At 31.2% G+C, this 18,483-nt stretch overlaps 1 protein-coding gene across 1 annotated transcript in view; it reads right to left on the reverse strand.

Annotated features, from left to right (window-relative positions):
- Nucleotides 1-1,706: 1,706 nt before the first annotated feature.
- The window catches only part of LOC123691772, a 29,622-nt gene continuing 12,845 nt past the window's right edge, over nucleotides 1,707-18,483 (reverse strand). Inside the window, exons 4-7 of the mRNA XM_045636327.1 lie at nucleotides 7,624-7,709; nucleotides 7,143-7,250; nucleotides 2,548-2,607; nucleotides 1,707-2,251 (exon numbers count right to left, since the gene is read on the reverse strand). Of these exons, the coding sequence (XP_045492283.1) occupies nucleotides 2,165-2,251; nucleotides 2,548-2,607; nucleotides 7,143-7,250; nucleotides 7,624-7,709 (341 nt within the window). The 3' untranslated portion in view covers nucleotides 1,707-2,164. The remainder of the gene's footprint in view (nucleotides 2,252-2,547; nucleotides 2,608-7,142; nucleotides 7,251-7,623; nucleotides 7,710-18,483) is intronic.

Consider the following 18,483-nt stretch of genomic DNA (forward strand, 5'->3'; position numbering starts at 1 on the left):
AAATATGAAATTTTATCGTTGATGTGAACAAAAAAGTGTTACACTGAGATCTCTAACGCTCATTACGATATCGAGACAACTCGAATAATGAACTGAAACACAGTTGAAGATAATATTATGTTTTCTAACCCTTTCATATTAAACATGTATATTGAAATTTTTTCCCCTTTTTATTGCAATAAATAAGTTCATTTAAAGTTTAAACAGTACGTATGAAAAATTACTGAACCGGCAATTTAGAAGAAAATTACTAAATTGAATATACACTCCAAGAATTATAAGAGCGTAGGTTGTGTATCAAAACTGTAGTCTTTAATTTCGTATAATTATGCTTTTGCATACAAATGATTTAATAAAATTCTTATTAACCGTTTTAATGAATAAACAATTTTTACTTTTCAAAGATCCGATTTTTTTATTAATATTCATGGACTGAAATCGTATGTTATATTTATGATGTGCCTTGTATTGTGGAAGATTTAATCATTATATTTTTAACTCTATGAATAAATTGGCTTGTGTGGTACGGTTGCGTTGCATCTCTCAAAAGTGCTTCAAGCGCCTCTCCCAAGTTAAACAATTTATCTTCAAACTTCAGGACAGTCATCATAAAATAAAGTAGTAATTGATACAGAAAAAAATGAAATATAAAGAACAATAACCCCAAATAAAACAACACATTAACAACATTCAATAATTTATTTCATGTACTAATATGCCAGCTTATACAGATTCAACTTTATACATTTATGCGTAGCTTATTTACATGTATTGTTAACAATTATTACGGCAGAAGCAACGATCGTTATTAACATGGAATAATTTCTTCAATATTTACATTTATTCTCTTTTGTATGTACATACTATATCTTCTGATTAAAGTCATGTAAACCGTCTTTAATTTGGCGCAAATATTTTTCTATATTGAGACAACAAAAGTATTTCATAACAAAAATATTTTTGAGACAAATTATGTCAATACTAATATTATCTAAGAAATTTAAATGTTAAAATATATTTTTATACATTATAAATAATTAGCTTTCCACGCGCAGCTTCACCCGCGCAGTCAAAGAAAAACCCGCATAGTTCCCGTTCCCGTGGGATTTCCGGGATAAAACCTATTCTATTTCCCGGGGTAATTTTTATATTTTCTTTCTCGGGTATGAAAATATCTCTATACCTACCAAATTTCATGCAAATTGGTTCAGTAGTTAAGGCGTGATTGAGTAACAGACAGACAGACAGAGTTACTTTCGCATTTATAATATTAAGTATGGATTACACAAAATATAAGAATCGTACAAAAATAAAACATCCTTTAACTTACCATTACCATAAAGATTAATATAATATTATATTTACTATAATATTTTACATTTGAACCGCACTAACTAATAACTGTTGTTTTATTTGCGATTTCTATGCAAGAATTAACTAATTGGAAAATATGCAAAGCTTTAAACAGTTTGTATCTAATTTATACTAACCCAGTGTTTCTTATTAATTTATTTGATGTATTAAACAAAACTCTGATCAGTTTAAATAACAATTATCATGGTCTATAACTAAGTTTCTTTTTTCAAACAGCTGTAGTGTAACAAGTAAGCATTGTACTAAATTGAATTATTATTGTTATTATTAATAAACGTATTCACGATTATTTATTACAGACAATCATCAAATAAGTATATAAACTTCTACATAAAAATAAATTAAGTGAGAAAAGAAACTGATAAAAAGTCACAAATAATTATGATCTCCTAAACATTATAATATGTACCTACATCTCAATAACATAATCAACAAATGTTTATTAAAACAAAAATTACTGATTTAAAATTAATGCATAGATAGTAATGTTACACCATGTAAATACTATTGGCCACTATAACAATTTGGATAATATTACAAACATAGCTTCACTTCAACAATCACATTTAAGTTTGCCGTAATCCGTCAACTAAATCACTTTCACTGTACACAGTTAAATCACCATTTCAAGAAACGCTATTCCAAAGTATCACAATTACACTTCAGTCCTATACAAAACTATAATATGTCAAAGCGAGTGCATGCTAGCATCTGTATCGCTTTCCACGTTGCCTAGCAACAGGCTAGACTCGCAAGGGGCAGAGTCCCCGGAGGCTTTGGGAGGCAATAGTCACAGCTCGATGGGAGCTGCGCCCTTCCATGTTACACCCGCCCTTAGTAGGTGATACAGTCGTAGTACGGACCATATGCATAGACACTGGAAGGAAAGGTAAGGGTTAATCTTAGGGTTAATCCTAAATACACTGTATTAAAACGTACGATACTTAAATAATAATAACGTACTATAATTTGCATACTGATATCTAAATGTTATAAAATTGCACGAATTCTATATGTATAAACAAAGACAGAAATTAACAATTTAGTGAAATTTTATTGAACAGAAACTTAAACAGAATAAACGTTTAAACATAATTTGCAAATTAAATAATACCTACTTTGTAACGAAATATTACATGAAAAGATACTTGCGTCCGCCGATTTAATACTTACGTTTAAAAATATTCTCGGTATCAAAAACGATATTTCTGCTTTACACATCGCGTCGAATTGCTGTAACAAAATAAATTAATTACATTTTCATTTAAGCAACAATTCATTACCGGGCCTAATAAAACGCCCAAAGCACCAACAATATACAAAAATATACGATGAAGTAATTTATTGTACAATTCTCTGCTTATATCTAAATTGGTTTTTTATTTTTCATCTTTATCCTATTACTTATACTTCGTTCCATTTTAATAAATGATAATGTATCTGTATTCTAGATTTTGTAACAGAAATAAAAGCGGCATATTTGAAAGCTTTTCTCATTTTTAACACACATTGATTGAATTGTTTTTCTTTCATTAAACGATAAAAACAGGAATCCGTATGAGCATTTCGACATTGTTTTATATTCCTAAACAGAACCCTTCCTAATTTTATATGATAACATGAAAGGCTACGAGTTGTGTATTACAAACAAAATGAATTCTTTATTCATCAAGAGGTGGGTTGACTGCTCTTAACGTCAACATTCGGTAATTGTATCCAGGATATCTCCCGATAACATTTTTCTTCCATTACGTAAAGCAGTCAAAGAAATTCAGCAAATTGCTTCTAGAGCCTTCTTATGTTACTGTTGGAATATTTAAACGGCCGCAAACTCGTAAGTATTGACTGAATTATCTTTCAATATAACACTTTTTAACAATTTCGCTCGGAATAAATTTGAAAGTACCACGGAAAAGTTTTAAGATGTAAGATTGATGTAAGTCTTTAGAGAGTTGTCTTATTTTTGGGCCAAAGAAATTACGGAAGAATAAACAGTCCCTGTGTTGTCGAAAATCTTATTATTCTTTCATGCTTGGGTTGGCTTCAATTTGGCAGTAATAAGATTATAATATATGAGTTATATATTTCACTACATGTATTTATAAATATTAAACTGTACAAAAATATTTTCAATTTATTAAAGTTAACTATATTGAATTAATCAAATCATTTGCAGGTAAAAATAGAATAAAATAGTACCATTCGAAAGCCAATTTACTACGATCTGAAGCAAAACAAATCGGATTATTATAATTTTTACATAATATAGATAAATACTTTACATTCCATTAAAGTCAACAAAATCGTGAACCACACCCACGCTCGCGTGATGTTTTATTCAGTGCGTACAGCCCTTATCAACTAATGGAACTTAATTATTATGGTCATAATATGAAACTAACACATAATGACTGTTTATTTAGAACTATTTATAGTACAAATATACATGTATTTGCTATATATACTTTCTTAAATAGTTTTTCAATGTTGAAGAGTTTAATTGTAAGGATATTGGTATTTTCTTTGCAAACTCAACTCAAACTCAAACCTGTAGTTCTTTTAGGTTGTTGCTATTCTGATACAGTATATTATTTCTTATCAAACGCCTTCTTTTAATGGCGCCAGCAGAAATTCTCCAAAGATTTTTATGCATCTAGGTTATTGGTATTTTTAAGGAATGTCACACACGAACTCTATAATTGAATTTCAGTACCGCTTCTAAAGCTGGGGGCTTATCTGTTTAAATTAAACACTTGTTAATTGTTATACTCATTCATATAACTCTTTATCAAGCATAAGAACCTGATTATAATAAATCTTTACCATCAGGGTCTTAGATTCCAAATAACTGCCAATATTATCATCCTAAGAAACTTCTTTATTTACCTTCGTATTTTACATTTGCCTAAGTGGGTAAATACTTATATAGAAATTTAATAAAATTCCACAAAGTTTATTTAAATTATTATGTTTATAAAGTTACCTAGACGGATCCTAAATTAGAATATTTCGACCTAATCCTATCTAGAACTAGTGATACATTACTAGGCGTTAATGATGCAGCAGATATCGAAATGGCGTGTTATGTGAGACCACAGACTAATAATAATATACTACGTATGTGAGACTGATTAACTACGCTGTATTTCAATCCTTTGCTGAATCATACTGGTCAAGCCTAATGAAGCCATTTAATCTATGCATATATTTCAGAAGGATTTACAGTACATTAAGCTTATATTTCATCGTTATACGGCTTAGCCGTAATAGAAATCCTGTTGTAATTGTGTAGGTATTTAATGTCGGTTTAGAATATTATGTGTCAGTTTGATAATGCTAGTTTGGATGGTAACGTACTTTTAAATATTTGATACAATGGAGAACGTGTGACCTGTTTCTTCGACACGTTAAAATAAACCCAAAAAACATGCTTGATACTTTCAACGATAGTATATTATTATTTAGATACCTAAAAGGTATCTTCGCAACATAAATTTACAATACATATTTCAAAACCATAAACAACAAGACGGCGAACAATAGAACAACGAACCTAAATTTAAAGTACGTACTAAATAACAGGATTATTCACGAGGTAACATTATACAAACTGTATAATTTAATTATGTTCTCTAGTTATCTTAAATTGTAGCAAAGCCTACGTAATACAAACATAACCTTTCTATGTATGAGATACTGCGGTAAAGGCGACAAACCCAGGCATTAGTCGTGTTGAATAGCTATGATATTCCGGTTGCCGAAATATGTGTTACGGTTCACACGTGCTTGGTCCCTCGAGCATACACAAAGTTGAAAGAAAGATTGAAGACGAAAAGGGAACCGACGTCACTGTCAATAAGATTGGGAGTGAGCTAAGAATAAACGTATAAGGTAAGTTCAGTGTAATTCTTCTGAAATGAAGTTTTCTATAGCTATGTTACAATATTCTTATAATTGAATAAAAAAATAATGCTGTATTGATTTTCATTGAAAACAACAATTAATCAAACACCATTCTTGAAAATAAAATCAAAGTAAATATCAAATATCCAACTCAACTTTCACACTGAGATGAAGTGTTGTTTATACAAGTTCTAGCGCATAAACTTAACAAGTGATCACATTGCTCAGCGGAGTGGAGCCGATCTCGTTATAATCATCCCCTCATAACCTTCATGGCGATGGAGGCTGACCTATAAACGTGATCATGAACTTGTGCCTATTACGTCACACAGCCACGTGATTGCTTTTCCATACTTATATAAGTAGAGAATAAAAAGCTATGGAAAGTATTCTGAAAGAGGCATGACGTTGTGGGTTTTGAAGTTCATGATATCAGAACAATTTGTGTGACAATAGGAAAATTATTTTACTATATTTGGGATAACTTAATCTAAGCAAAAGTGGAATGATAATCCAAAAAAAATTTATAATTCGTGATTAATAGAATAAATAGCAAATCCCAAAACGGGGTGGAACTTCTTACGTGTTACTGCTACATTCTCATAAATTTTGCTACACGAACTTATTTATACAGTTTGTTAGCAGAAAATTTTGTTCGCTTTTTGTTCATTTATTAATCTTCATAATTGCCAGTAAAATGCTGCATATTATTTGCCTAATAGGGAACTATATTTTTGTTAAATTTAACGAATATATGCGTCACTTGATGTAAGTATACACCATAAACATTCACACGAAAGGCACTCAACCCTAAGTAGGATTTGGAATCAAAATGGTTCTGAGGGAAAGGTTGGCAACACTCTAATACTAGGCTTTTTTATCTCACAAAAACACAGGATTACAAAATTGCCGTTATTTCTCTTAGACACAAAAGAAAATACATACGCGAACTGTATGAAATCTAGGAATGGATTACACTTAGTAACACAAAAGATATCTTCAATCCATCTGATATAGGTCACATTGCCGAGACAAGCCTTGACGAACTAAATAATTACGACAATTATGTGTCGTAGAACCTTCAAAGTTTCTACACAATGACTTAAGAAATTAAGTCTGTGTTATTAATAATAAATGTATTCCATACGCGTGAAGGTCATTGCAAACACGTGTCAAAGTTTAAGGTCGAGTTAATGTTATTGTTGAATATTATAATGAACATCAACAAACAATCACGGTAAAAGTCTAAGACTAATATTAAAGAGCAATAATTTCTGACATAACTATTACAAGAAGTATCTAGTACTAATGGAAACTGTATTCCGAGAAACTTTATACCTATCGCATTATTACACTAATAAAAAGCTTATGTATCAATATTATATATAGTCTCATGGCACATAGTAAGTGAACATGACAAAATTTTGAATCATGGCGGCATGATATTTCAATTTCCACCCTATCCTTGTTATTGATCGTCCTTCAGGAATAAGGGCCACGTTTATAATGAGGCAAAATTTTCGACTACAAACGTTTTTTTAAACCCACAGAAGGAAAATTATGTCACCTCATCAGCGCTTGGGAATTTTTAAGTAAACTTGCGTCAGATACTTTGATTTTATTTTTGGAAATAGGATTTGATCGTATAGTATATTTTTTATAATTAATGTATTTTTTATAATCCACCACGATCTACTCATGAATACATGAACCTTATCTTTTATACTTATGCTAAATTTATAAGCACTACTTGCAGCAAAATTATCGCAAATTTATTTTTATTTAGAACGTATAAACTGAAAGTAAATTGTAAACCAAATTACAATATGAAAATCTATAAAACAACAGCTTTGAAGTATACTCACTTTATTGACGTGATCTCTTAAAATATTGGAATACACCATGGCCATCGCTTCCAAGGCCATAAACGTCATGCATCCAACCACCCATGGGACTAAAAATGCAACGTTTTCCTGCAAAAATATTATATAAGAAAAGAAACAAGAATAATAATTTTAAAAGTTTTATCTAAAAATGGTCAGATAAAAGCTTTCTTTAAGATTAAATTAAGAAGTTACTTATTTCTTTAATGTATAAAAATTAAAACTATACTTTAGTTTTACCAACTTTGAATTACCTACTTGCTCGAATTAAAAAAAACTTTTAACTAAATGAAAACTGAATTGTCGGTTGTTAAATGTATAACGTATGAAGACCGTCTTAATATCCAATTCCTAAGAATATTAATATCCAATTCCCGATTTCTCATTTTCTTCATAATTCGATACAAATAAACCAAAACTGCCACCAATATATTTGTAAAATATAATTTGTAAGCAAACTTACTTTATAAATACCATAAAACAGAAATATGCTGAGCACAATCATGAACATTTGCGTTCCTATTATTGCGAAGTATGCTATCTGTACACCTGCAACAAAGAAAATTCATTTCAGTTACCATAAAAATTAATAAATACACAAAAGTATATCTATATATAGAACTATATCTTGCAGAAATATTTAAGATAAATCATTATTTCTTCGACGACATGTGTCATCCGCCAACACGCACTTGGCCAGCGTGGTGGATTATGGCCTGTACCCTCATAGGAGGCCCGTGTCCCAGCAGTGGGAACGTATATGGGCTGATGATGATGATGATGATGATTATTATTTCTTCATATCAAAAGCTTTTTTTGCTATATTGTTTTAACATGTTTAAGTACCTACTCATTAATTATCTGAATATAGAAGTACATTATATACATTTTCTTGTATCGCATAAGTTGTACCTATATAGGTAATTTCTTTTTTTCTTTTATTTATTTATTTATTTATTTCAAGAACATAGTGGCTTACAGTCACGCCTAGGGCATGCACCCGGGTTTACCCGGTTCCGAAAAACCCGGGTAAACCCGGGTTTTTTGATGATCTTGAGAACCGGGTCTGAAAAGTATGAAACCCGGTTCTCCCGGTTCCGACCAAAATACTAAAATATAAAGTATTATTTATATTTTGCTGCATTATTTTAACAAATTTATTGTATCTGGCAACGTCAGACTCACGTGCATCGCGAATTTTCGTGCCACGCCTCAAGCGTGGCTCTGATTGGTTAACTAACCTTAGATGCCATAAGTTTCCTACTGTTGTATTACCAAAAAAAAAAATTAGGCTTCGAAAATGACAAAAATAAGCTACAGAAATATTTTTATTAGATTTGTCGTGAATTTGAAAAGCTGTTGATTTTACTGTTTCATATAATGATCCAGTCATGTTTTTGTTTTTGGTATCAAGCTGAAAGTTATATTGAATACTCAAGTCTTCGGTCCCTTGATGCTGTGAAAAAGTCAAACTCACAAGTCAACGCATCAAAAGATACAGCCATAAATGCTGAAAATTTTCGCAAATTTCGACATTCCCATGGGACTCAAAACCTACAGCTGGGTACTTTTCATGAACACAGATCCTTTAAATTTGGTAAAAATAACGTCTTATAACACAGATAAAAGAAAAATTGCTAGAAACATAAATTTTAAAGTTACAACATTATAAAAAATAGGTTTGTTCGGAGCCCTCAGAGCGCGAGTCCGACTTGCACTTGGCCGGTTTTTTGCTTTACAGTTTGCAGTTAATGAATAAGGTATATGTTATATTATGATAACAAGGTACTTTTATAAGACTGATAAATAAAGAGAAGTATTGAAATTTTGTTTCTTTATTAATTTAATAATAAGACACAAGCCGCGTAAAATAAAAGGCCCATCAGCTACTTTTACAGATACTTTTGTTTAATTTCGTATTTTTTCCGAAGTATTATGAAAGAACCGGGTAACCCGGTTCTACCCGGTTCTGAGCTCGATTTGGAACCGGGTTTCAGAAACTTGGAACCGGACTCGGTTCTGCATGCCCTAGTCACGCCAAAGCACCACTATGCTATAGGTAAACCAGAATCTGATGGCAATTAGGGAAATCAAAATTTTGAGTGTGCAACCCTAGGGAAAATGGACTGAACGATCTTGATACTGCTTATTTTTTATTTTGTCCTCAATATCAATAGTCACATTACATAAGTGGACAATACTGTACTAAATAATGAGATATCCACTTAATATTATGTAGGTACATACTTACATGAATAATATACAATTATACATGTTACTTTTATACAGGTAATACATATTATTATTTACACATACCTATATTTGTATATTCATTACCAGTATGCCATGTGAAAATATCGATATAATGATAATGTAGATCAAAACTGCTTATAATTTTTTATAAATAAAATAAAAATAAAATAAAACTATGTTTATTTTCATAAGTATTAACAGATAAACACATTATAAAATTGACTTGGACAGCTTGGACTTGACGAATAGCCGAATTGGAAACTCCTGTAATAAGTTTTCATAAAATTATACTCTAATCAACAAACAATATTATTATATTATTATTTACCTAGATATAATATTTTTTTTAATTTAAAGTATCAAAACGGGTAAGTCCAATTTACCAATAAAATCTTCAAAATTGAAAATTGTGATGTGTTTGACCCTTCTTCATCGAATGTTTTTCTATACACATTATAAACAACACCTCTTGCTTGTGATCGCAGCGGCTTTGTCGACATTTTCGAAGATTTTTTAGACAAAATCCTAAAAATTATTCATTTACTGCAAAAAAGACAAATAATTTGACAACCAATTTGATAGTTGTCAAATAAGTTGCCACATGAAAATCTTTGATTTCTTAAATATAAATATGCCATCAGATTCTGGTAGACCTATATACAGTACAATTTAATCATTATTAACACAATTCAAGTCAAAATATACAAGTCAAAATACAAAAGAAAAATACTAACTGCAATTAATTTAACATTATGACAATACAAATAATAATAATATATACAGATATAATAGGACACAATACAATGGAAATTTACAGAAACAGAAGAAATCAGACAGATTAGAAAGTTACTCAATTTAATTAAAAATTGCTATCCAGATAATAAATGGCGTACCGAATAAATACAGTCATACTGTCAGTGAAGAAGTCAAGATGTTGGTACTGGGCAAGCAAGTCTCCGAGCAACTTTCGCGCTCGCGCGGTGGGCGCGTTCCTAGCGCGGTGCGTTCTTATTCCTATTCTCAGAATATCTTTTTTGCAGTTTAGCATTATAACGTCAGCATAATATTATATTCAATTAATCTACAGGCACAGATTTCTACACTAGTGCTACGCGCCTACGTTTTTTAAATTACCTTTATTATTTCAAAATTTATTGAATTGTATCTGTGATGAGAATTGCGACACTTATTAAGTATTTTTTAGATTAGTAAGAAAAATAAATAAATATATTTTATATAATATTAACATCACCACCTCTATCCTCGTTATCAGTCAATTTCATTATCCTTTACCTTGCAGTACCTAACTATACTGCACAATTTTTGAATTCAGCATGCTGTATCAAAACAAAGTTCCTATTCACCGTTTAGAACAATGACATGTTAAATGCGCAGATAAATAGAAAATTTCCATTTGTTTATTTTCTTACACAAGATCTTTAATTAGTATACATAGAGTATAAAAACAAAAGCTCGAGAGTAAACAGCTGTCTAGTTGGATATGGGGCTGAAACTAACCAGACGACCGCCCGCGGTTCGCCACAGAGTAAATAACAGGGTGAAGTTAACGTGATTAACGTAAAATACAGGGCCTTAGAGGGCAAATGGAGTAATCAATAATCGTACATTAACAGTGTATTAAACTTTGCTATGAACCTATTACATAACTTATTATTCAACATCTGCATAGAAAAGAATAAAACGCATTACTTGAAAGTGTTAATAACAGTGATGCTCATGCAAATATGGACCATATTTTAATTGCATTAGTAAGTTTTAATATTATTGGAAATTTATTGATATCCTAGCACTTTCATTTTAGACTCATCATTACAGAAAGCTGTCTTCGAGCAATTAAGATCAATTTCGAAATAAACGAGGATAACATCTTCGTTATTAACCGAAAGAGTAAAGGGTGGATTACAGCCTGAATATAATTAAGTATGAAAATGTTAAATATTACAGTCTGTTAATTTTCGCGATCGCTTGTTTACTTCTCATAATATTTAATACCCTAATAAGGTATCGCTTGACATTTACGCGTATACCTACGTCTTCGAAAGTGAAAATAATATTGATCTAAACTACTCGCCTATGTAATAATTTTATTAATTACACATTCATTTTAATTTCTTGCTCTTACGCTTATAAACTTAAATAAACGTAAACAAAATAAAATGTAAAGCATATTTGCCTTACATTTTCACAAAGTAAAATGAAATGGTGTTAATCGCACAAAATAAATCTCCTAAGAAAGTAACCCCAACTCGATTAAAATTTTATCTCTAAAATATCTTTGCAGTTTGAAATAATCAATATCTCATTTCAGACGCGAAAAACTGGATCTGATAATCCACCCAGAAATGATTGGTTCGAAAAAAGCTGTATTAAACCTCAAAGTAAATCTATGATGTGGAATTAATATATTTACTCTCTTATAAACTGTTTTTCTAGTAAAGATCACTCGTTAGAAATAAGATCCGTCTTGTTCCTCAGCTATACTTTGACATTTTATTGTAAAGAAAACCATTTTTTCTACTCTTCTTATTAGCTTGTAGAAAAAATATTTTTGTACTTAAACTTCTCGTAACATAAGTAGCAAGATTTAACTACCACAAGCATTAAGATAATTGTATGCTAATTCAAAAAAGCATTGAAATGTATACGCTATATATTTCAGCCAGTTTCACATTACCTAATTCCCGTTTTCAATTCAATTGCCTTGTGTAAATCCGAAAAAGCCGCTCAGAAAGTACAATATTTACAACCGCTTGGATCTAATTTATGCGACGAATGTCTTGGGCCCGAATAAAGTGACACCATTTACGAAGGGAATTGTTTCATTTATATGTCCCCCACATTTTATTGTATGTGTAATTTAAACAGAATAACCCACTTAGCCCCCGAACCTAGTCTAAGATTTCAGCATCATAAAAACCCTTTGTTATTTAACTTGTAAATAGCACTCATAAAAAATATTAAACTCTTCAAACTTTCAAGTACTTTACATTGTTAGTTGAATAGAGTTTACTTAGCTCTCTTAAATAAAAATGATCAAAGAGCTTAAACCTTAGGTCCATTGTTAAACAAAATATTCATAAAGAAACCTGGGAGAGTAAAATCCAACAATATTAGTACCAGACAACATTACGTATTTTTAAACTTTTCTTTGAATCTTCGCCGTATTTGTTCATGTAAAATTGTGAAGTAAACGAGGACGGTATTTAAAGAAATGCGTCCTCTGTACTTAAATGTTTTTATATATTATTGTTTTATTAATTGATATTTCTTCGACTTAACATCGAAACCTTTTTCTATACAGATGAATTAACAAGACCCTTCATTTACAGCTCTGGCTAATGTAAAATATTTATAAGCCCAGAATTAGAAATACTATAACTTAGATAACGAAATTAGTATTTTCTTAACATTATGCGATATATTTACCAATAAGCTATACATATGTACAACCCATTACTATAATCAAAGTATCAATTTTTTTCTGTGTACAAAAAATAAATATTTATTTTTTGTACCAATCAATCTAGGTTTATGTAAATTTCAATACTATTTTCCTCAGCTTAAAAGTCGCTCAGGTAAATAAAATGTTATCGTCAATTTATTGTCACTACCGAGGCATTTGCGGTCGCGAGGCGTCCTGTTCAGCGATCAATTTTAACAAAGCCGACAATAGAGATCCTATATAATCCTGCAATAAACCTACAAATACTATGGGTCCCAGCTTGTGTACAATTTACATTAATTTGGTAACCTTACTTGAAATTCAAAAGAGATTCCGACGGGAGAGTTGAATAATACAACAATATTTCGTGTAAACAATGTAAAGTGGCTGTTAGTGGGAGAAACGCTGTAGTTACATCGTACAAATATTTAAGAGTAACATATTGTGTTGGTACAGGTGTTTGGGAATGTTTTTAAGAACAATTAACGGGGATTCGATTTAATAAAACCACACATTTAACCTTTTTAAACATAGTGATGAAAAACGTTTGATTTGTCAAACCTATTATATGTAATTAACAGCTTATTTAATTATTATATAGCCGGAAATTTAATGTAGTTTTTTAGGACTAATAAAATAATATTTCTTTTTAATCAAAATTAATTTTCAATTATCTCTGTTCTATGAACAGATATTGATGCGAAAAATAATTAAACTTTCCAGACTTACTGATTGCCAATCTCTGTTGGAGCACGCAAATTATATGTTTTAAAATTAACATTTTCATTCCGAAATCTCGTTTTAATTTATTTTAATTATCTGTTTTTAAAATCTCATTCGTTATTTTTATCATTCTTAAGTCTGTGAGTATTTTATAAAGGTTACTTAGTAAGTTAGCTTGACTGTTTAATTTTATAATTTAATTTTAAAATAATGTGTCTGGAAATGCAATTCAACAACTTACTTACAAGAGATGTTATAGTTACTGTTACAGATGTAAAGTAAAGCTTAAGGAACAATAACGACAATACCTTTGTCTCACATTATTATTGTATCATATTACATTAAAACTTTAATGCCAACGTATCTTTACCATGCCATAAACCTTTAATTAGAGCTACGGACAAAGCGTCGTTTGGAAATAAAAATTAACAAAGACTAAAAACACCCACATAACACATTATCTTTAAAACAAATGAAAACTCCGAGCAGGCATAAAAATAAACGTGACATTTACAAAGATAAAAACATAGACAGTGTTTTCCAACGAAAACTTTGCGGCAAATTATGATTAGAAAAGTTATACGCCAATGTAATCTAACTTTGATTGGATATAATTACAGGGAACAGAATAATATGTTCGCGGAATAACTTTCGGCTAATGTATCCATCTGAGATGTAAAACAAACCGCGATATAAAATTTATCTCATTACATTGTACCGCTTATGAAGTTAAGAGTGTGAGTTAATTTTCAGCTATTATACTGACTGAGAAAAATGTACTTGGTGTAGATAAAATCCTACATATTTATTTTATAAATGTGAAAGTTGGGATTGATGTATTTGTTACTCTTTCGAGAATAAACTACTTTGCGGATTTGAATGAAACTTAACAGTAATACAGGGTGTAATCGTTAAGTGTGCACAGGCGATTTTTCCGTAAGTATTACAGAAAACAAAAAACTTTAAACTGATATCGAAAGTACTTAACATAATGAGTAAAATGGCCGTAATAAATTTTTAAATATAAATCGAGAAATATCAAAAAAATTATCTTTAAGCCCTCCCATACAATTAAGTATGAAATATGAATAACCCATATACATTTAATATGAAAGATTTTAGCTTTCTTTTTTATATCTGTGTTATTCTGATACAGAATAACACAGATATAAAAAACTTTATTTTGCCCGCGGGTTTGCCCGCAATGGAAACTGAGCGATTAGTAAACTTATAATACAAAGTTGCCAAGTCACTCATAGATTGCTAGAGCGGTTCACAAATAACTAAACTTTTTCGATTTCTGTTTGCGTGATCACATTTATTAAATGGCAGTGGATTCAACACAAGTGTAGAAGGTACCATATATACTGGTATAATCTATGGTACCTATAGTTGCAACAACAGCACTAATAATATATAATAGATAAGTAATAAGCTCCCAAATTCATCAACATTAACAAGATTACAATCCAAATTACACACAAACATTTAAACCTCTCACTTAAGAATATGCTATTATTATTGTAGTGTATGTGAGTGAAAGAGAGGGAAGTATTATGTCATCTCTTGCGCACATCCAACGGTGACACCGCTCACACAGCTCAGTTGGCTGCAGGCGGTCGGAGTGAGAGGACGTGTGCGTCTAAGAGCCGATAATAGGGAAGGACATTCACTACATTTTGGCGACGAGGTAAATCGGGAATAAATGTAAGTAATTTTTTTGATAATAAAAAAATTACAAAACAAAAAAAAAGGGAGGAAATAGGTGTGCTGTGATAACTATTGAACTAATTATATCCACAGTCGAGTTACATCGAAGGGAATATTAAAGTTAATAATAATATACACACATACTTATTTTCATTATGATATTTTGTTCCGCTTACAAAAAAAAAAAAAAATACCCGCACAAAGTAGATAAATAACATGTGCGACGTGCGTGCCTTTCGAGAGGCCACCGCGCCGTAGAAAACGAAGGTTTCGTTTACATAAAGATTTAGCAAAACCTCTAAAATAATTGTAGCCAGAAGGATAAAGTAGGTGTTGTAAATTGTTTCTTGTATACATAACTACACTGATACAAATGCATACGCGGGCTGTCTTTATTGCTCGAGCGTATGGTGCCTGTGTGATAAATACACTGTACAGTGTACGGGTATACAGCTAGCGTAGTCCAGTATGTACTCACGTAGTCATGCATAGGACTGTAACTGCGTTAAGTGAGACTAAATGTGATATTTTGTTTAGTCGAGGTTGTAGATTATTATTTTGGGACATTTGTTTACATATAAATTTATTAATACTGATATGTAAAAAACCTGCTTAGAGGATTGGTTAAACATGATTAAATGAGCTAAGAAGGTTCGATTCCCGATCAGCTCAGAATAGATTTGTCTGGTTACAAAAATATAATTACACCAAATACCCACTTATATCTTATTTAATTACTCGATGTGAAGTTGCATGAGTATTATTTAAGATTATTCATTATTGCATAAAGAAGTAATTAATGGTTATCATGCAAGGAACGTAAGTTTCCTGGACAGGCTAATATAGTAACATTATGGAAGTTCTGATGTATGTGTTTCGATGGTGATGTGGACCACGACAAGGGATTTCTAAAGTTGTTGTTGTTAAGCTATAATGTTACAAGATGAAGCCTGACAAAAAAAAGGGTAACGCCCGTGTACGTACTTTGAAATGTGTTACCAGATGATGCCTGGTAGTACAGGAAAAAACGGGTGATGCCCGTGTGTACCTTGTACTGTGTTACCAGATAATGCCTGGTGGTCAAGAAAAATCGGGTGACGCCCGTGTGTATTTTGTAATGTTATACCAGATGATGCCTGGTAGTACAAAAACAAAAAATCGGGTGACGCCCGTGTGTATTTTGTAATGTTATACCAGATGATGATGCCTGGTAGTGCAAAAACAAAAATCGGGTGACGCCCGTGTGTACTTTGTTATTTCATACCAGATGATGCCTGGTAGTCGTAATATAATTACAATACAGGTGATGCCTGTAGTGATGTGATACGGGTGATGCTCGTATAAAATGTTTATATTTTGGGTGATGCCCATATTGCGAATTCATGCACTTAAATACGCGATTTTAAAAAAGATGTGATAGTTAGTCATCATTTCATAGTGTTTCTTCTAAGATGGATTGTATCTTCGAAAATACTTACGGTTAGTATTGTTATCCAAATTAAAAATGGAATAATACAATTTTAAGAGTATAAATAGTAAATGCTAAAATATTTACAGTAGTTTTTATTATTCATAATATCTAAAAGTGACTTAATATTTTCATAATTTCGTACTTAACAGATTTTGTTTAACAAAGAAAGAATAGTCATGAAGGTAAAAAAAAAAGTGATAGTTCGTCACCATTTCACAGTGAAGTATTGTTCGTAAGATAGATTGTATCTTCGAAAATACTTACAGTTAGTTAGGATATCAATCCAAATAAAAAATGGAATAATACAATTTTTAAGAGCATACAGTGAATACTAAAATATTTACAGTAGCTTTTATTATTCGTATCTAAAAGTGACTTAATATTTTCACAATTTCATAGCAGATTTTGTTAAACAACGAAAGAATAATCATAATGATAACAATACCTAAAATATCTGCGATAGGTATTGTACATTTAACCGACAACTATAAAGTTAGACAGGTTAAGTGATAATATAATTATCATAAACAGGGTAAGGTAACAAAACAATGAATATTCGTAAACAAAAATAAATGGAATGAGAGACATACAGAGTAGTCTCAATATTCATTATTTCAAACTAGCCACCTGGCAGACGTTATGCTCTTTCGCCCTTTATCGGTTCGTTAAACGAATTGGAATATGAATATTATCCGGATTGGCAAGCCGATACGCCGCGCGCCGAGGTTGGAGTTACACTAAGCAACATATTTGGCTATTCATTTTTATTGTATATACTATGTGGCGTTGTAGGTGAGGTGGAAACAAAAAAAATAATAATAAGAACTACTCACCATACAGTCGACAATTAATTTAGTTAATTAATAAAATAAAATACAACTATCAGTAACAATAAGGGTCGTGGTGTGCCTAGGGTCCAAACCCTCTGGTAGGGCTCTTACCGATATAGGTAGACGTAAGATGGAATGCGCGTCGGTTTCAGGTTGGTCGCTAAATTCCTTCAACAGGAATTAAGGAGCCGAAGCAAGCAAGACGTAGGATTTCCTCAGCGGCAATCGTAGCAATGTCGTACTACTACTGAAGATGGGTCTTAAGCGGTATGTAGCAGCGTATGAGGTTCTTTATCGGAACGTGGCAAGGACGCGACAATTCCCTACGCGGGAACGTTGCAGGTATGTAGAAGCTTTCTAAACGGAACGTAGCAGTAGTATAACACTACTCCCTCAGCGGAAATGTAGCACCCCGGTTTGGGGTTAGGTATAACACACAATCATTACATGTTGGAACGTTGAAACTTTTACGTAATTTATACAATAGTATACCGTGAAAGACAATAGTTGGACAATAGACATTTGCATAAAATATGAATCGTTAATTATTGTAGATAAAAATTACTTTGATAGATAGTGTATAGTGACAAACAACCTGTCATCAAATATACACTTAAAATATTTAGATAAATAATAAAGGTCAATTTCAAGACGAACATTTAATGTAAAATAAAAAATGGCATATATACCACATCATACCGCAAATATTGGTATATGCAAGTACCGTGCATGGTAAAATCATACACCATGTGCATCTAGTTATTACTATATTAATAACGTCTGTTTTTAATTTAAAACACCAATTTAATTATAGATGAGAAAATCAGCAACACAAACACCAACGTGAATAGTATTATAAAAGTCAATACACTA

The sequence above is a fragment of the Colias croceus genome, chromosome 5, assembly GCF_905220415.1.
Source record: "Colias croceus chromosome 5, ilColCroc2.1".
Lineage (NCBI taxonomy): Eukaryota > Metazoa > Arthropoda > Insecta > Lepidoptera > Pieridae > Colias > Colias croceus.